Below are 20,944 nucleotides of genomic sequence, written 5' to 3'. Positions count from 1 at the left end.
GAATGATTAAAGTTTGCATACATTACTTTTTCTTAACTGTGGAAAATTCTTTAGAATTTTTGGCTTGCATTTTGTTGCCCATAAACCTCTTGCATTTGTAGCGTGCATTTTTAGCTACATTAGATGTACATCAGTCAGTTAAGGAACTCTAGTATTTAGCAGTATTTGAATCTGAAATGAGGACAAAACAACCATGTTCTTAATTTTAGAACCTAAGACTTTAATGAATATCAGCGCTTTGCTTTTTCTTTTTCGCGACAAACACATGCATTTAAAGCCTGCTTGACATTGTGTAAATCATTTTGTTACAAATATATTACACAACGTGATATTACTGCCATCTGGTCGTCGAAACGTGACCATGCAGCCAAAATGCTAAATCCTTGCAGCCAGCATAAAACTGGGGGCCACTCAGGAGGTTTCATGCACAGAATAGAGCTCGAGCTTTCCACAGCCAGTGACCACGTCTGACTTTAGGTGGGTTTTTTCTATGAATTTTTATATTTTTAGGGACAATAATGTATGTATGTATGTATGTATGTATGTATGTAAATTCATATGTGTAAATATGTGTGTGTGTGTGTGTGTGTGTGTGTGTGTGTGTATGCATAGGAATATGTATGTACATTATTAAAAATTAAATAAGCTTATAGCTGTTTACTTATTAATAACACTTTAGTATGATAATCTTTAAAACAATGTTGCTTGGATAAAATATATAGTTTTATTAGACACCTGTCTAAATACAACATATTAAAGAAACAAGAAATTCCTCTCATTTCTCTCTCTGCTCTTTTAAACGCGGCTCAAACGGCTTATCGTTTCTTTGCAGATGTTACCCAAAATGCAAAGATCTCGTGTTTTCCCAAGAAACCTTGCAAGCCAAAAGCGCACGAGGATCTTCTCTGATGGTGGATTGTAGTCCGGTGTGCGCGCACAGAGAGCGAAGCGCTCGCGCCCCTGCACGCGCGCGATGGAGAACTTTCCGAAAGAGGAGACTCTCTGGCCGCTGAACAGATCGTGGAGCGAGTCGAGTAGCGGAAACGAAAGTATAGCTGCGAACAGGACTGTCAACCCTCTGAAACGCAACGAGGAGGTGGCCAAGGTGGAAGTGGCGGTGCTGTTTGTAGTGCTGTTGCTCGCACTGGCTGGGAATCTGTGCGTACTGGCGGCGCTGCACGTGAGCAAACGCGCGCGCTCGAGGATGCATTTCTTCATGAAGCACCTGAGCATCGCCGATCTGGTCGTGGCCGTGTTCCAAGTGCTGCCGCAGCTTATCTGGGACATCACATTCCGCTTCTATGGGCCAGATTTCTTGTGCCGCTTGGTGAAGTATCTGCAGGTGGTAGGGATGTTTGCCTCCACCTACCTGCTGGTGCTGATGTCCGTGGACCGGTGCCTTGCAGTGTGCCAGCCTCTCCGCTCGCTGCGACGCAGGAAGGACCGTGAGTATGTTCTTGGGTCGTGGCTCTTGAGCCTGTTGCTCAGCCTCCCGCAGACATACATCTTCTCCCTCAAAGAAGTTGCCCAGGGGGTCTATGACTGCTGGGGAGACTTTGTGCAGCCTTGGGGGGCAAAAGCCTACATAACATGGATTAGCCTTACCATCTACATCATACCTGTTACCATTCTGAGTGTGTGTTATGGCCTTACAAGTTTTAAGATATGGCAAAACTTCAAGCTGAAGAGCAGAAGGGATCAGCCTCTAAGACTGTCTCGGGAGCTTGCGGATGGTGCAGCACTCTCACGTGTCAGCAGCGTGAAACTAATCTCTGAGGCGAAAATCAGGACAGTGAAAATGACATTTGTTGTCGTCTTGGCCTATGTTGTGTGCTGGACGCCGTTCTTCTTCGTGCAGATGTGGTCAGCTTGGGATCCTATGGCACCGAGAGAGGGTAATTCATTACTGAGAGAAAAGGAAAGAAATATCATGTGTTCTGCTTTTGGGTTATAATGTCAGCTTAAGGCTGATGGTTTCATTAGCTGAACAAAGGCATGACAGGTTGGGAGATGGGGCAAATTGTGTTGGATAGTCATACAGTATTAAAGCACTTCAATGACAATCATTTGTTAATACTGACTGACCATTCACATTAGCCTTTACAGAAATTTCGCAATACGTATTTCTAGTAACCCATCAAAAGATAAAGCTGAACAAACAAATAAATGACTAAGTAAGTAAAGATTTATAACAGAGACTTAATAGTTAGTAGAAATATAAAAAATCTACATACAATAATGTAAGGACGTTTTTTATTTTGTGCTGGTGTTAAAATGTTGGAGAATTGCTTTTCATTTGAATTATAGCAGGAATAAGTTGTATGGTTGAAGCTTGTCCCTTTCTTCCTCACACACTTCCACACAAATGCACATATTCATTCATGTACACAGACGTACATCTACTATACATATAGACAAATGCCCAACAGGCCATCAGTCAAGTACAATTTGCAAAAGCACATCTGACTGCTGAGTTATAAGCTTACTTACTGAAAAGATGAAACAGTCAATTTAATTTCTCAATGGGGCTGTAACGGAATCTGCTTTTAATAAGAACGTGTTGCGGTAATTCACATGCAATGATTTAAGAATAAAGAAAGATGAATGAACATGAGAAAAGCTCAGTAGAGAACTTCAAAGGCTCCAGGTCTGAGCCCTCTGGAGATCCACTAAATGTTGCATGACATCAAAGCTGTATATTTCAGCAAGCTTATGAATATCAATAATGTGTTTCTGGCAAGGAGATTGTGCGTGGTTATACCTGCTGTGCAAAAATGATGGAATCCATATGCTAGTAAAAACATTTTGTTCCTTTTATTCCCAACAGTTTTCCAACAATTTCAAAAAATACAGAGCAAAATAGTAAAGAAGAAATCGCAGGGTATTACTACATCAGGTCTTAATCGCTTCATTCCTATTTCATTTGTTTCATTGAGCCTACAATGGAATATTGAGTAAATTGAATGCACCTAGGGCTCTTTAAAATATTATCCCTCTGAATTAGATCAGTTTGTTGAAGGTGTTGAAGGTTATTAATAGTCTCTTTTTTGGAAATTTAATTTCCCTACAAAGCTATCTACTGTACCTAAAAATAGCTTGCTGTCCTCTCTGAGTCATATCAAATAGCAAATTATATATAATTTGTAGCTATTTAAAAAGTTTTTGTGAAAGTTGTAGAGGAGGAAAAACATAAAATACTTAAATAAAAAACAACTAACCATTTTTCTGAAAAATGACAAGAGGACATAACTGGCAACTTTAAATAATGCTGGAAATAAAAAAATATGCAAGATACTTTAGAATTTCTGGAGGACCGCTTACCAAGTGTATAGTAACTACATTCATATCATTTCCATTGGCTAGCAAAACACTGTTTTTTTTTTTCTCAGGAGAGAAATTAACAGTTAGGTTAGTTGGTGTAGCTGGTAAGGGTGTCTAATGGAGTGGTCTGGCTGTCTGTGGTACATGGAAACAAGATAAGGAAGTAAATCGTTTTGTAGACAAACATTTTCTCATGGTGGAATTTACAGTTCTCATCTGACCAGACTAATTTATCTTATTTGTGCCTTGTCTTTGTGGGCATGTAAGAAGGCAGTTAACAGTAATACTGATCATTATAAACAGGATTTTTCTAAAACTATAAATTTACACAGAAATTATAAACCTCTGTGAGGGCCTTTCAGAAACTAGGCGTATGAGTTAGTAAAACTTGTGTGTGTAAAAGTATGTGCAGTCTCAATAACAGGCATGAAAAATGTGTGGTGGCAACAGAGAATTTTACATGAGCATATAACGTGTGGATTTGTGCATTTGTCTTGATACATATGTCTACCTATGTGAAAACATACAGGATGGGGACAATTTGAAAAGATTGGTTTTGCAATGCAATTTAACATGCTGGGCAATTCACTAAGCTTGAAAGCCACTTTGGAAACAGGCATTGGGGTGGAAATTTAACAACAGTGCTTATCTCCTAGCCTTTTATTCTAAACAGGCAATTTTATATGGCAATTTATTTTTGATGTCTGTATTATAAAGAGGTTCAGGTAGGAGCTTAAACTACCTAATTAGCTAAATAAATGAAATAAAATTTAAGATTTAGTAGACATAATTATTAATAAATATGAACTAAAGTACACAACTAGGGTTTGATTAATCTAAAAATTTTAATGTAATTCCTTCCAACTATCCTGTTAAGGCTAATGCGGCAATGAAGCCTATTACAGTGAACTCAGGGCACAAAGTGGGGGACCTCCTGGATGGAGTGCTAATCCCGAGGCAGCACAAGTACATACCCACTCACACACTCAATTATCCACAGGGAACAGGCAAATTGGAAACATCAGTCAGCCAACAATGCATGGAATTGAACTGTGCTGGAAAACCAGAGTACCTGAAACCCACAAAGCATGAGGAAAGCATGCAAACTCAACATACATAGACCAGGGACACGATTCCAACCCCAGGGGTCTGAAGCAACCATTAAACCTCTAAGCCACCATAATTTTAAATGTCAAGTTAAAAAAGTATACTGTAATGTGAAAATATTAATTTGGAGCACTATTTCATAGCTTTTATAAGTAAATTATCTTCCACCAGCTTGCTCAAAAGATATTATTTTCAATGTACTTCAGTGCCAAACCTAGTCATTGCCAAATCTAACAGTTCTGCCAAATCTAACAGTTCTGGCTTATATTGCTTACATGAATATCTAATGGTAAACTAGCATTTACTTTCATTAAAGACCCTTTTTGTAGCGTTTGGTATTGAAAAATAGTTCTAGAGTGAAATTACCGATTTGATTCCACACAGACTTTGTATTTAATATCAACATTTCTGCTGTATAAAAACTGCAAGGAACGACGTTTTTACTACTTCTACTTTTTTGCCTAGATGCTGTGCAATACTTAAAAAAGCTCTTTAAAAATACCTTTGTCACTATTTAGTGAAATTTTTTTCACTATTTAAAATAATAATGAATGGATAAAATAACATAATATTGGATTATTTTTATTGATGCTTTATGCATCTGTTTTATAATTTGATTAGATTTTTATAACTTAAATTATTTTTGTAGTAGTAATGACCAAAATGGTATTTATACATCCCACATAATTGCTGCAGCAATACAGAGGCAAAGAACATAAACCTTCTTACAACATTATTGCATGATGCTACACTTTGTGATTCAATTTAAAATTTGGAATCAATAATTATATCCAAGGCCAGTGAAAACCAAGTGCATTTCTGCAGATTTAAGACACACTTCCTAAACAGCAAAAGGCCCACACTTTTAATTTTACATACTATATATTGTTATATAATTTTGTTACTAATTAATATTTCTATTAATGAGTATTACTGTGCATCCTGGAGCTATTTGCTATGCTACATTCTAAATCTAGCACATACAGGTGAAGTTGAAAGTTTACATACATTTAGGTCAGTACAGATGTCTATTGTATGCAAGACACAAGTCGTTTTTCCAACAATTATTCACAGATAGAGTACCATATTTCATGTATATACAATTCACTGTATTACAATGGCTCAAAAGTTTACTATGCCATAAAATGATTTCATGGCTTTGTCAAAGCTTCTGATATGCTAAATGACATAATGTGAGTCAATTTGGGGTGTATTTGGATGTATTTACGGCCTTCAGACCTTTTAAACTCTTTGTTTAACATCATGGAAAAATGAAAGAAATTAATCCTAAAAAAGCATGTGTGAGCAATGAAGCTTACAATCCTGACTCAGGTACACGAGTTTTGTCAGAATGAAGTTGCCAAAATCCCAGCAACTTATTTTAAAAAGCTTGTGGAAGGCTACTTAAAATGTTTGACCCAAGTTAAACAATTTACAGGCAATATTACCAAATAGTGTATGTATACTTCTGACCCACTTGGAGTATGATGACAGAAGTTAAAGCTAAAATAAATCTTACATTCTTAAAATTAAGTAGTGATTTTAACTGAAGTAAAACCTGGAATATTTACTATAATTAAATGTCAGGAATTGTAAATAATAATAATAATAATAATAATAATAATAATAATTAAAAAATAATAAAAATTATTGTATTTGGCTATGTACAGTATGTAAACTTCTGGTTTTTACTTTACACTTCAGAAAAGCTAATTTGTGCAGCCTTTGACACAACAATTTGATTCAGTTAGAAAGTGGCTAGGAGACAGAAAAAATAGATAGAAACATTTCCAAAACCAGATTAAGTTTAACAGGCGAACAGGGGAGAAAAAAGATATGAAAAATAAAAACCAGAATAAAAATACATAGAAGAACTGGAAGAGAACAAAAAGGACTTGATACCACTTCTGACAATGGTGATGCCATTCTCTTTACTGATTTTTACTCTTAAATGTAAAGTAATCCATGTAGTCAATTCATGGATTACATGACATGTGAGAAGCCCTATAACTTAAAAACACAACTTTTATAGAAAATATGGCAGCAAAGTCAAACAAATAACAACAACAACAAAAAAAAAAAACAATGTACAGAAAAGCAGTTGTTTCTTATTGCCCTATGCTTATAAATGAAAGAAAATACATTATGTAGATCAGCAATTTTTAATGTTTCATAACAAATAATTGTCAAGTCATAAAGATGCCCCTCTTAAACTGACACTAAGACCTACCAGCCTAGCCATGTGTAATGCTTTTAAGCATTATATTAAAAAAAAGAACCTAGGACAGCTTTAAACTAAATAATTATTATCTTTTAAAGATGATTTTTTTTGACTATAGTCTTCTCTGTAATGCTTGTGTCATAATCTATTTTAAACATTTGTTTTCCCACTGGAAACTTATGAGTAGGAGTGTATGTGTGCAGAAGTGTGGGGGACCAGTCAGATTGCAACTAAAACATCCTAAAGTATTTTAAACATATCAGATGCTGCATTTCCCATGGCTTGCTTAAAGTAACACATAAATGTGGTTGACCCTTGGGTTGGTTCACCATCAGCTAGATCAAATTGGAAGTCATTACCAAAACAGGAAAGGGCTGGATGGCATTATAGCACTGCATAAATGACCTACAGAAACCATTTTGGCTTCAGGCCATATTCAGTTTAGGGTGGTGGCTGGGTTAGGAAAAAGTGCGGGGCTGACTCAACAGTGAAGGCTCTGGGTTAAAGATCAAATGATTATAGGGTCAAGATCCAAGTATCACCAAGCTGTCACTGTTGGGCTCTTGAGTAAGTTACTTGACTTTCACTGCTCCAGAGGTGCCATGTCATTGCTGCCAATGGACTCTGACCCACAGACTTACAGTACTAACAACCTGTGATAAAGATGAGAGTGAGAATAAAAAAAGAAAAAGGAATAAAGAAAAAAATAGAGGATAAAACATACCATACAGTATATGGCAAATAAAGGCTTCTGCATCTGAACTAATGATGACCTCATGTACTGCACTAAACAAAATACCACTGATGCAGACTTTGGTTGTAAATAGAAAAAAAACATTGCAGGATTTATATGTACTTAAAACTGGAATACCTGGAATGCAACAACACGAAAATACTGCCAAAATTTTGGGGAAAATTAGGTCATAATGTTCAGATGGCAATAAAGCGCACAGACACAAGTGATATTTTATTTAGGACTGCAAGAGTGGTGGCTACCAGTATTTTTATTTTTGTTTTTAAAGACTAGCATTATTGAAAATATGATTTGCCATTATTGATTAGTTCCTGATTATGAGCAATATGAGATTTAGAATCAGAGAGTAAAGAACAAACAAAAAGGGAGATAAAGACTTATAGAGTAGAAAATGTGGTGAGAAGAGGCATGGACCAGTGGATCCTGTTCCAATAAGCTTCCATGCTCTGCCAGGATGAACCACAAATGTTAAAAGACTTGCCATTGCTGAAGAGAACCATCTGCACCTTACCAATCTATTACCATATTTACATTATTATTCCTTGGTTTAAGAGGCTACTCGCATTGCTCCAATGTACAGTATAGCCCAAGTAAATAATTTTTTTGTGAGGCTATTCACAGATGGAGCACAGGAAGAATTCCATGCAAGGCAGCAAAAGCCATCACCTTTGTGCTACCCTGATGGTTTATGTAATTGACTTTTACAGCATTTTATAGTGCACTAACATCTGCCAGTATCTCATAACTGATCAAAAGAACTTGATGGTCAGATCAACCAGCTGGTTTATCTGCTGCAGCACCACACTGCTTCCTAATCTGCAGGGGAAGCATCATGGTACATATTTCTCTCTCACACCACTCCTCAGTGGTCACCCATTGTCAGGAAAGCTGTGTATCCCCAGTAAGCTGATGGTTGGTTCCCCTCACTGAGAGGAGATATTTACACTTCCAACCATGGGCTAAAAAGCCTCTAACTCCATCAAGCCTAAGGAAATTAAAGCTGCATGTGCCATCATCAGTCCTAATGTCCTCATGCTTGTCTCTGAAATGACTGTATGTTGTTAAACCTTAACTGTCCATTAGGTCACTTACTGTTGGTAACAATATAGCTGAAAGCTTTCCTGCAGGTAATGCCATATTGTGTATGTATCGTCTAATACAAAGACTAATGAAAAAGGTAGTTGTATGATGGCATTATTTACTGTGGATGTAATAAGTTTAATTTGTGAGGTTTGAATTATATCCCAATTTAGTATCATAGTACACCCTTGCGAAAGGGCATTCATTAGCTGTAGTCAACAAATTACACCTAAAAACAACTTATACATTCAGTTTTAATTGTGCTTGCATGGAATGGCACATATGTAAGTGTTTGGCTTATATTTAACTACATGTCTATTTATTAGAAACATCTTGGGGTATTTCCCCTTGTTAGTCACAGGCCATTAAGCCCTGTCTTGACCTGTCCAAAGTCTGTTGGAAACATGAAAAAGAACATTGGAACAGTGTTGCCAACTATTTTCAACGAAAAGTAGCTAAAGTCTGCTCGAAAAGTCGCCAAATGTCGCTAGATGACGTCATGCGTATATATATTGATGACGTAATTACGTCGTATTTGCATTTTGCGTGTTTTCCCTAATCCTTCCTCATGTGTCCAATATAATTATGTACCTAAGCTTTGTAACAGTGAGTAATATAAGTGCATCGGAAGAAAAAATAAATAAAAAAAATAAATAAATAAAATGGTCAAATTAAATAGTTTTATTTCAAGCAAAGGAGAAGCAGGTAAGTGATAGGTCCGTTGCAACACCGTTTTCACATGTGCAGCTCATTCACATCCATGTTAGCTGCTGTGCAGTCACGGGAATATGCTGCTCCTTTCAGCCGGAGCTAGCGTTTACTGATCAGAGCAGACACAGGGAGATGAGTAACTGTACCGGGAAAGCAAGACCTCGTGCTTACAGGACAGTACTGGCGACATTTGGAAACTTGCTAAGGTTTGTCCAAAAGTTGCTAGATTTGTCACTAGGCGCTTTAAAAAAAAAAAAAAAAGTCGTCAAGGCGGGATCACTTAACGGCGGATTCGCGCATGGGCAATTAATTTGCAGTCAAGACTCGTAGGAGTGAGCATCTCCTGCTGTAACTGCAGCGGGGCGGGGGGACTCCTGCGAGAGGACAGGCCTGTCTGTGAGTGCTTTGGGACGGGGGAGGGGCCGGCGGCGGCAGCTGCTGTGGCAAGTTGAGAAGAGTCAGTACAGACACATCAGAGTCTCCAAAAGTCTCCAGTAACACAAGAAAAAGTCGCCAGATTTGTCGCTAGTCGCTTTTAAAAAAAATTGTCGCTAGAGGGATTTGAAAAGTCGCTAAATATAGCGACAAAGTCGCCAAGTTGGCAACACTGCATTGGAACATAAATATGTATAGTTTTACATAAACACATAATTTTGTTTGAATTATTTCTCTTTTTTATAAGGAATGGGTTTTTGCCCATTTGCTTTGCTAAACAAGTGTTATATGGATTAAGAAATATGTTGTAGAAATCAGTTATTCTAGTCATTTTAGGTAATTAGTGAAATGTCTTTTCTTTATATTTTTATCATTAGCTTTAGCAAGCAAAAACATAAATGCTACTTAAGAGCTTTATATTAATATTTTTACATTTTAGAGATTGATATTTTAAATTAGCCAGTCCTTTCATCTTATTTACAGAAACACATAGAGGTGGTTAGAAAATTTACTTTCTATACTATTAAATGTTAACTTTCCGGTTTGCTTTGTGGGGACCACCTTTACACCTAATATTGAGTAGGTCCCCCTTTTGCTGACAAAACAGCCTTGACTGTTGACCTCTGAATGCCTGGAATCAGACTATTAGTAGCAGACCCTATAAGTCCTGAAGTTGTGAGGTTGGCGCTCCATGGATGCCCAATGTTTTTCCAGAACTTCCCTCAGATGCCTTATTGGATTGAGATTTGGAGACTTTGCAAGCCATTTTAACATCTTAAACTATTTGTGTTCCTCAAACCATTCTTCCCACAGTTTTGGAGTTGCTCTGACCCAGTCATCTAAACATAACAATTTGGCCCTTGTCAATAACTCTCAAATTCATTTCTGCTATCAACAGAAAATCTTTTCAGAAAGATTTTTCAGCTATCAACACTGCTAACCTCAGGATCAAAGTGTTCACTTGCTGCCTAATATATACCACCTACTGCCAGATGTTACTGCAATGATGTAATTACATAAGGCAGTTTTGTGACCTTAAATGTGATATTACTTTTATTTAACCATTCCACAAATTACTAGCCATTAATAGGGAGACAAAAGGTTGTTTAAGGTGACATAACGTTATCAGATGTGTTTTCTTGCAAAAAGTGCTTCCATAACGGGTTCTGAATGTAGGTTTCGGCATGCATAGCACTATAGCATCATTCTTTGATCCATGCTAGAGACGGACAGTTAGTAATGATTATTAAAACACCTGTCACCTGATTGATACATTTAATTAAATGTCTCCATGCTGTTACTGTCTATTATCACCGCAAATTGAATAGTTCTTGTCCAATCAGATTACTTGTTTGGAACTAAATGTTGTATAATAGCATCTCTATATTTTATATATTTTATATTATCTCTATCATTTCTATATTTTAAAGAATCTCATTATTTATGTTATACACTGATCAGTTGCTTGGCTACAAATTAAATTCATGAATATATGGTTATGGATCTTAGATGATTATTTTTTGATGATTATGAAATCATTTAGAAGTAGCAAATAATAAACAATAATAATATTGTGTACTAAACTTACATTTTCCTGTCTTCTAGCAATGGCATTCATTATTGCCATGCTGTTGGCTAGCCTGAACAGTTGCTGTAACCCCTGGATCTACATGTTCTTCGCTGGTCACCTGTTCCATGACTTGATGCAGGACTGTCTGACAGCATTACGCTGTAACTGTATGGTGCAGCAGAATCCTAACAGCCATTCAGCAGGAATAATGATGAAGAACACTGGGAGTCAGAAGAGCCTTACCCAAACATCAACTACATAAAACACCAGACTGCAAGGAAGACAAGAAACTGTACTGAACTTTACTGACTTGTTTTATTAAAAAAAAAAACAAAAAAAAAACATATAGTCAAAAACGATCATTACTATCCAATTCTTTAAAGAGACAGAAACTACCTGAATAATTATGCATTTAAACATAAAATACCCTATTATTCACATTTAAACACCACCCTATTCCATAATGTTTTATTTGTGTTATTGCACTGGAGTAATTGTAACAGTCAAACTTTAGTAGTGAAAGCACTGGCATGACTTTTATTACTAAACTACTTACCTTTGACACAGATCTCTTTCAGAGGTACTCTGGGGACATTAATAGGTCATGTCCAGTTCATTTTGAACCCGATTGTGGCTTTTTTTCTTACCCATTTTTCAGAGCTTGTTCAACTCCCTTATTTAACTGAATTAAACATAATTCTCACACAATGTATTACATCTTCTAAAACAAAGACCTTAACATATGTTGTAAATAAGATGTATTATGACAGTATATAAATTACAGTGTAAAAACATTTTAATAATAAAAATGAAAAAAAGAAGAATATGTTTTTAATACTTTTATATACTATACATATATTATATTATATTATATTATATTATATTATATTATATTATATTATATTATATTATATTATATTATCACCTTTCTCCAACATACTCTTTATTCTTATAAAATTCTATTTAAAAAAATCTGGATGATTAACGTCATATTCCTAAAGTGTTGGGCCACAACAACACATGATAAGATCTTCTATGAGTTTTGGTAAACATTCCACAAGAGTTACAGGGGTCAAAATTTTCTAAATATATGGCACTGTAATGCTCTAGAATTTGAACTGATTTTAAACCTGATAATTAACAGAGTATTTACTTAGAATATGAATGCATCTAAACACTTTGGCAAAGCAAAGTAAAACCGAATATCTATTAATCAGCCATAACATTAACACCACTTCCACATTAATTGAAAAACATTGATTATCAATTATGGAGCAGTAGTAACTGTTGGGATAAAAGGCAGGTCTGTCTGGCCAACCCCACAGAAAGACCAATGCAGCACTAAATGCTAAAAAATAGACAATGCTGACCATGACAGAAAGGTATCAGAACACCTGATGGACCACTGCCTGTCACGCATGGGGCTTAGTAGGCAACTACTTCAAGGTTGTTGACCCGGCCTCCAAAATCACAGCACCCAAAGGATCCGCAATTAACATCCTGATGCCAGACACCACAGCATACCGCTAGAGGACCGGTGAAGCTTGTGGGTTTAGAGCCCTTCTTTTGGCACAAATGGAACCTTAAACTTAAGTGGCTTTAATGGTAATGGTTTTAAAGTTATGGCTAATCAGCGTATGATTGAGTGTACAATCATATTTATAGAAATCATATTTGACCAGAAAAGAGAGAATACTGGAAAAACTTTAATAGCATTACTGCTTTTTTCAGTCAGAACACGAAGTGCATTAAACCAGCCAAGTACATCTTTTCAAACTGCCAATCATGTTGCATCACAGAGCTGCAAAACACATTCAGAGGAAGGTGCTATCTGCCCTTTTGTTCTTTGTGAGCTCAGGGGCACTCACAATTGGTTATGAGTCATTCTGATATCCAGACAAGTGTGAGTATGCCATCCTTCCAACCTAGACAGATGACAATGTTTGCTTACTTGGCTCTTGATCATCTATAGCTGTAGGGAACATGACAGGGATTTGAACTCACGATCACTCAACAATTGGGTGAATATTTTTCCTTTGTGCCAAGAGGTAACAGATTTCATTGTCATCACAATTCTTACATATAGATGATCTAGAGTGTCAGAGGAAAGATCTGAATTTCCATCAAGGGTGAGAGATTTTTGTTGTCATTTATTCATTTAACTATATTTATTGTGCACAACACTTAAGACAACCATTTATTTGTGATTTCCTGTTTTATATACTGTATAATATTCAATGTCCTCTAAAGCTTGCTGATCTGGAGTCAATAACTATGTCTGAATGTGGATGTAGTTTAAAATTGGTTTGCAATGAGAACAATGTGGCAGTGAGCAGGTGTAAAATGAAGCCAAGCTACAGCAATCTGAAAAAACTTGTTTCCTTTGAGTAGCTGGTAAGCAGATATGCCAAGGGGCAAAGGAGAAAATAAAGTCTCACATGCATTCTCCCTCTATGGTAATGTATTCCCTGATTGTTGCTGCCAGAATTGTTATACTGCCCTCAAAAGCAGAACAAAAGTTTAAAGCTAAAAACAAAAGCACAATTTACTTCCCATCCAGCATGATACAATCACCCAGTGTTATTGTAAAGACTCACACAGATTACAGAAGACACTACCTAGCTGACAGAATGTCAAAGCAGGCCTGTTTGAAGATTTCAGTATTGTAATGCTAGAGAATCTTGCTAATTAGTTCTCATTAAACAGTTTATTTCTAAGTTATAAGTAATGATAAATAGTTTAAACTCACTGCTTGGCCATGTAAGTGGACAGATTAACGTGGACAGATACACTATACATTAGATAACTTTTGGATACAGAAAAGCTAGTAGGTTTTTGTTTAAAAGCAACACAAATCCAATTAATTACATATGCTGATTTGTTTGTATTATTTAGAAATTAATTTTACATTGAACTTACGCCATGTTATATTCTTTCCCCTTGGTAATGCCCCTTCCCATACCGTCATATAAAATGATAACACAAATAAGGCTACTGGAATAATTCTTTTAAGTTATGGATTAAACAAAATAAATAAAGATTGAACGAATACAACCCAGACAATCTACACAGAGACAGGGAGACTTAATTCCCTTCTATGTCAACATGGACAGTTTATTAAAATATATTTTTTTGAGATATCTGAAAAAAAAATCAAAGAATGATAAAAATGAAAGTGAATAATAAATAATCTAACATTCATGTGTTCTGTGAGCACAGGTGCATCAGATACCCCCACCAATGCGGTTCCGGAGCTAGTTCAAGAGCCGTTGCCCAATTTCTAAGCAGTTTTCATACAGCCAAAGCACTGGCCATCAGGCAGAAAAAAAACTGTTCTATGGCAGCAGAAACACTTTGCTGAGCCAGGACAAACAACCACTTAGGTCAGGAGCCCCCAGGATTATCATGACCAACTTGATGTTTGTGACAGCCATCTTTAAAAAATAGATTTAATATGCAATAGGCAGCTCAAATGCTTTGTAGTATTGATAAATCCAGGAGAATTGCTCTCAAAGCCATGTTGAAGTTTGCATTTGTTGTTGTTGTTTTGTTTACCACTATTATTTTTTTGCAGCAATTTTTTTTTCCTGCTAGCATTGCTGCTAACATTGCTGAGAAAGAGGAGACGTACAATGACGTATACAGTAACATTATGATGCGTCTCTCTAGCCAATGGAAAAACAAAATTAGTTCTTAGGTAGTTCGCAAATGAACTAGCTCTGTACAGACACTAGCACCAGACAAGAACTACTGAATCACCTGCTGGTGGTAACCAAAACAACAACAATGGCAAACTTTAACATGGCTTTGGGAGCAGTTGACTTTGACTTTTCCCCCAAGGTGAAACAAACTCAAAGTGAAAATTCCCTATAGTAGGTATAGAAAAGAGTCAGATATAGTCAAAAGAGTAAAATATAATAATGAGTCATTTTTAGAAAGAGGGATGATCCTTTTCCAATTCAGTCATTCAGTTTTTTTTCCCCTTACATGTTTGTGTTATATCTTTCACTTTGATGTTAAAAGTTGCATTGAGTAAATCCAGCTGGATCAAATAAAAACTGTGTTTATCACCTTTTAGGCTGCAAAGCAAGAAAATGTGATTATTTTGTCATTTTGTTTTGTTAGACTGTCACTTACTATCTTCAAGGCCATAAGGAAATTTCAGGGCTTTCCCAAACCCCTGAGCACAGTGCATCATGAAAGAGACTTATTTTCCACCTACACAATGTGATTGAGGATATTACATGTTTTTTTTTAATGCAAAAATCCATACTGTCCTTACAGGAGAGTCTTTTGCCGTGTGATGGTTATTGTAAAGCATGTTTGCAGAGTTATGCAAAGAGTTGAAGACACAGAGCTGCAGACATAGAGAGAGTGTCAGGGACATTAGAAAGGGAACAAAAACTAAAATGATAAACACGTTAACCCGCAGAAACAACTATGATGGCGTGATAATAAAATGAATAAATAAATAAATAAATAGTGAACACCTGCAGATCTGGGTCTGTACATTGTCAACAGAAGAATATATGATTATCTATCATTATAACAAATTTACCCTCTTTTTTTTTCAGTGTCTAAGGTGGTAAAGATGCTGATCTGCTTTTTCACTACAGTGTTTATGTGAATGGACAATGACAGGTTCTGTGTGATATAAACACCAAGTTACATGAAACTCTCTCCTGAGGTCTAATTTATCATAAGGTGCTGTAAGCTTCTCTCATGCTTTGTGCCTAATTATACTATCGATTCCTTTGTCTTGCTGATGTTGTTCTCTTGGCACAAGTTATCTCAGCTATTTAACTTCTCCCTGATGCCTTTTTTGTTCTATAAGTGTATAGTCCCATCACAGCAGTGTCACCAGCAAACTTGATGATAAGTTCTAAAAAGCCATTAAGAAATTTAAAGAATTTTAGATGCTGTTCTGGATGCTAAATATGTTCATAGTGAATCACATCTTAACTGAACAAAGCCATTCCTTTAAATCATTTTTGCACTATAACTTTTTCTGGTATTATGGTCTTCCTGTTCTCCTGCAATCTATCTGTGTAAAGCTATCTGAAAAGCATATACTGCCTATAGAAAAAAAAAAGTTTTAGTATTTAAAATACTTAAGAGCCTTTGACTGGATAAAGCGAGCAGCTTATTGGCCTGCATCAAACAAAGAAGAGATTGCTAAAGGTATTATAATTGAGATACAGTAAGAACTGTGCCATGCAATATTAAAACATAAGAAGATAGTGGTGACCTGTTAATTGTGCAGAAAAAAACATGGTCAGGAAATCATGGATGATCCTGATCAGAGATCACTTAAACACTTGGTGAAGATGCATCACAAAAAACCTAAAGAAATCACAGCAATGTTTAATAGTGACAACAAAAGCATTTCCACACACAATGTGATTGAAACTAACAGGATTGGGACTTAACAGCTGTAGCATGAGAGAATCTCTTCTTAGTAAGAGCATAAATATTGGACTTTGAAACAATGGAAAAAGGTCCGACCCTATTGACCCTATTCCAGAGTGATGAGCGTGTCGGGGTAAAAAGGAAAGTGACTTGTGGCATAAATAAATGTTGTCCACCAATGTCCTTTGGGTTTAAATAATTAAAAAGTATATATTTGATTGTCATAGTTTAGTTTGACATCACTATTCGTGCATTTTTAGATGATCCTATGTGTGTGGCATGATCTTGAAGTGAGGGACTTGAGCATTAAAAGTTATGTAATTTAAATATTGAAATCATCTATCAATGCATCTCTGTTCCAAAAACATGTATATATTTTAATTATATTAACTTGATTCATAAATGAATGATTTCGACATGGCGTGTTGCATTTTTTTAGGTGACAATGGTTGACAAGTCATATGATAACACTAGGTGAATAAAATACATTGAAATTTTGATGTTATGTTGATAATTATGTATTTTTTAATGAAGCATGATTTATAATTTTAATGTAATGTATGCATATTCCTCATTTTGAAATTACTATAAACTACCAATGGAAAGCCAATGAGGCTTTAACTGAAAGAAAAGGTTACAGGTTAAAGTGATGAGATGTGATGCAAGAAGAAAAAAAGAAACTTATAGGACAGGAAGCAAATATTCACAAAGTTGCTTTTATGCACCATATGGTCAAATGTTTGAGGACACCTGACTATAATATTTTAACATAACACATCTGCTGTAAAAATAACCTCCAAGGTACAGTGAAAGCTTTCCACTAGTCTTTTAAGGGGGCTGGGGGGAATTCCCCTTTGTTGGCCACTTCATTTTTTTAAGCAGGAAGCACAGCTGACATCAGAGTAATACATCTTGCTCAGAGGTCTATTTATACTCTTTCTTTTCGTAAAAGATGCATTGGGCAAACACCATTGTACCAAATACCAGAGTAGCCAAATAAATAGCATTACATCTATAAGAACTGTAAAAGCTAAAAAGATGAAATATCTCTGTCATTATTATAAACAACTGTACCAGACATTGTGTTCTTTTCAGCACTATTAATGCTTTTCTAAATCCCTCACAACCTGTGTCTTGTTAAATCCCCTAAAAGATATGAGTTAATTTTGTGGACAGGATTAAGAATGCTAGAGCACGAATATTATCCCTTTCTTGTAATCATCAGTGCTACATGCTTCGCTGATTTTACCCAGTTATCCTTCCCTTTTTAAATGAGATTATTTGGGCATATGAATTGTTTAGTCTGTCCTACCGATGTTATGCCTCCTTATTTTAAAAGAGATTTGTGATGACACTGAATCAGTGATTCAGAAAATTTTTAATATTAGTCTGACCACAAGTGTTGTGCTAGGCTTTAAGCATACAGTGGTACAACCATAAATTTAAAAAACTAATCTGGATCCCTCTATTCTGTCTAACTACAGATTCTGATCTGTTTTGATTTCTAAAAATTTTTTAAGTATTGGAAAATATTATCTCTGTACACTTGATGGGGAGAAGTTTCCCTGTTTATCTTGGTGACTCTGTATCCTCCTCAGTGGGTCTCACATGTGGGGTCCCTCAAGAGTCTATTTTTAGGCCATTGCTGTTCTCACTTTACTTACTGCCGTTTGGATCCATTATTAGCAAGTACAGAATTTCTTTTCATTGGTATGCAGATGATATTTAAATGTATCTTTGTTTAAAACAGAGGGAAAAAAATCAGTTCAGTGTAAAAGCATGGATGGCCTTAAATTTCCCAATAAGTATTAATGACAATAATACTGAAGTGCTGGTATTTGGACCTAGTGTAGCCTGTGTTGTGACCCTTTCATAGCTGTTCTCTCAAACTAACTGCTAGAAGCCAAGGTGTTTTACTGAATAGTCTTTTAAACTCGATACAGTAAGCTCATTTGTTTGTAGCTTAGACTGTTGTCTTTGCTTAAGCCAATTTAACATAAAAAACATCTTAAAAAGGTTATAAACATTTTTGTTTAAAGTCAGCTTGATTATTGTAATGCCCTCTAAGTTGGTGCTGGCCAAGTCCAAAACGCTGCTGCGCCTTTTTTAGCGGGAACATGTAAGCAAGTTCACATATCTAAACTTTGGAATGATATGCCACACAAAGTCACTCACTCATCATCTATACCGCTTTATCCTATATTCAGGATTGCAGAGCCTGGAGCCTATCCTTAGGCTTAGGTCACAAGGCGGGGTACACACACACACACACACACACACAAACACACACACACACACACACACAAACACACACTCATTCAGACACTACGGGCTATTTGAGAACGTACTTTGCTGTAACCCTGTTCCCTGAAAAGGCGGGAACGAGATGCTGCGTGAAAACGCTATGGGAAACATCTTGTCATGTTGCCGGTTGTGAAGCACCTGTGTATCAAACACGCCAAATTTTTGGCTTATACACACACACACATAGTGGGACGCAGCATCTCTTGTCGCCTTTTCAGGGAACAGGTTTACAGCAAAGTTACCCGAGACGTTCCCTTTCAAAGGCTACACTCGATGCTGCGTGAAAACGCTATGGGATCGAGAGTGCCAACGCCACCGCACTGCAAATGTCTGGACTACAGGGGTTTTGTAGCGTGTGCGCACAAGGCCGAGAAGGTCTCAGAACTATGTCTGGGTAGCTGACTCGAGGACCCGTGAGCCCGGAGTAGCATGAACATCCAGACTATAAATGTAACAAATGTGTGCGGAGAGGACAACCCTCCGTGTCACACACTTGCTGCAGAGGAATACCTCTTGCTAGTGCAATAGATGAGGCAATCCCCCTGGTTGAATGAGCCCTGATTCCTAGAGGTGGAGTGAGCCCACGCACCTCATAGGAGAGGGCAATAGCCCAGTGTAGTGGCGGCTGCCCCCCGGTTGCAGCCCCAGACCATGTAAAAGCTGCTCTGACTTATGCCACTAGCTGATGCGGTGGACATAAATCTGAAGAGCACATACTAGACACAATAAGTGAAGTCTCTCCTGCTCCAAAGCTGTAAAGGCAGAGGACAGATGGCTTCAAAAACAATAGGGTGCATGTTGGCAAATGTGTGCGGAGAAGACCAACCCTCCGCTTCACACACTTGCTGCAGGGGAATACCTCTTGCTAGTGAAATAGATGAGGTGATCCCCCTGGTTGAATGAGCCCTGATTCCTAGAGGCGGAGTGAGCCCACGCGCCTCATAGGAGAGGGCAATAGCATATCTCACGCAGCTTGCGGCCCCAAAACATGTAAAAGCTGCTCTGACTTACACCACTGGCTGATGCAATCTAAAGAGCACGTACTGGACACAGTGAGTGAAGTCTCTCCTGCTCCAAAGCTGTAAAGGCGAAGGACAGAACGCTTCAAAAACAATAGGGTGCATGTTGGGAATGGAACTTTCGGAAGATAGTTCAGTGAGGATGCAAAATGGCCCTGACTAGTCTAGGCAGGATGGGGAGACTGACAGATCTCCGATCCTCTTAGAGAGGTAATGGCCATTTAGAAAAACCATCTTGAGGGTCAGAAACCTGAGGTGCTGATTCTAGTGATTCAACAAGGGGGCACAAGCCCAAGGATAAATTTTCCTGCAGAAACTCCAGCACTGAAACAATTCGGCAGTGGACTGGGTCTACCTGCTTCGTCATGTACCAACTTTCAAATACATTCCATTTGAGGCTCCATAAGCTCTTCTAGGGGAGGCAGCCCTAGCACTTAGAATAGTCTTAAATAGAAATAGAGCCATCATTATGAGGCAATTGATGTTCTGCATGAGAAGATGGCCTCTCCAGCTCCCTTGGGCCGGACGTTCATCTAAGACCGCACCCCAGCCTATGAGGGAAGCGTCTGTCGTTAGCATCTGCGACAACAAGACGAACTTGAGTGGGACTCAGAGTCAGAAACCGGGGTCTGAACCACATAGGAAGGGTACGAAGCACCTGGCGCGTAGCCCTTATTGGGAATTGGCCCTAGAGTGAAATCCCCTGGTTCTTAGCCACAACTGAAATGCTCTCATGTGCAGAAGGCCCAAAGGTGTCACCGTGGATACAGCTGCCATGAGAGCTAAGATCTCTGAATGTGATGGTCACTTTCTGGTCTAGCTTCATTTCCTTAAGGGTGTTGAGGATGGATTTGACACGAGCGGGAGACAGCTGTGCCCGCTTACGCTCGAATCCCATGTGACACCCATATATGTTGTCCTCTGAACAGGAAAGATCACGCTTTAATGGCGTTGAATCTCAATCTTAAGAAACAAAGATGAGCTAGGATGACATGCTGATGTCGAAGCGCTAG

The 20,944-nt window shown here is 37.3% G+C and overlaps 1 protein-coding gene across 1 annotated transcript; it reads left to right on the top strand.

Moving 5' to 3' along the window:
• Window positions 1-412: 412 nt before the first annotated feature.
• On the top strand, window positions 413-11,545 carry oxtrb (oxytocin receptor b). The gene is made up of 3 exons (XM_053498621.1): window positions 413-477; window positions 833-1,895; window positions 11,235-11,545. Exons 2-3 carry the CDS (start codon window positions 974-976, stop codon window positions 11,459-11,461), a joined length of 1,149 nt encoding a protein of 382 aa, XP_053354596.1. The 5' UTR covers window positions 413-477; window positions 833-973; the 3' UTR covers window positions 11,462-11,545.
• Window positions 11,546-20,944: the final 9,399 nt, after the last annotated feature.

Source organism: Clarias gariepinus, chromosome 6 (genome assembly GCF_024256425.1).
Source record: "Clarias gariepinus isolate MV-2021 ecotype Netherlands chromosome 6, CGAR_prim_01v2, whole genome shotgun sequence".
NCBI classification, from domain to species: Eukaryota; Metazoa; Chordata; class Actinopteri; order Siluriformes; family Clariidae; genus Clarias; species Clarias gariepinus.
Note: the sequence above shows the minus strand (reverse complement) of the source record. Positions and strands in the feature narration are given on the sequence as shown.

What these genes read in the sequence shown, in the direction of transcription:
- oxtrb (XM_053498621.1), top strand. Translation starts at nt 974, where the DNA reads ATGGAGAACTTTCCGAAAGAGGAGACTCTCTGGCCGCTGAACAGATCG. An exon ending in TCCTATGGCACCGAGAGAGG is followed by an intron (nt 1,896 to 11,234) that starts GTAATTCATTAC and finishes CCTGTCTTCTAG; the next exon opens with CAATGGCATTCATTATTGCC.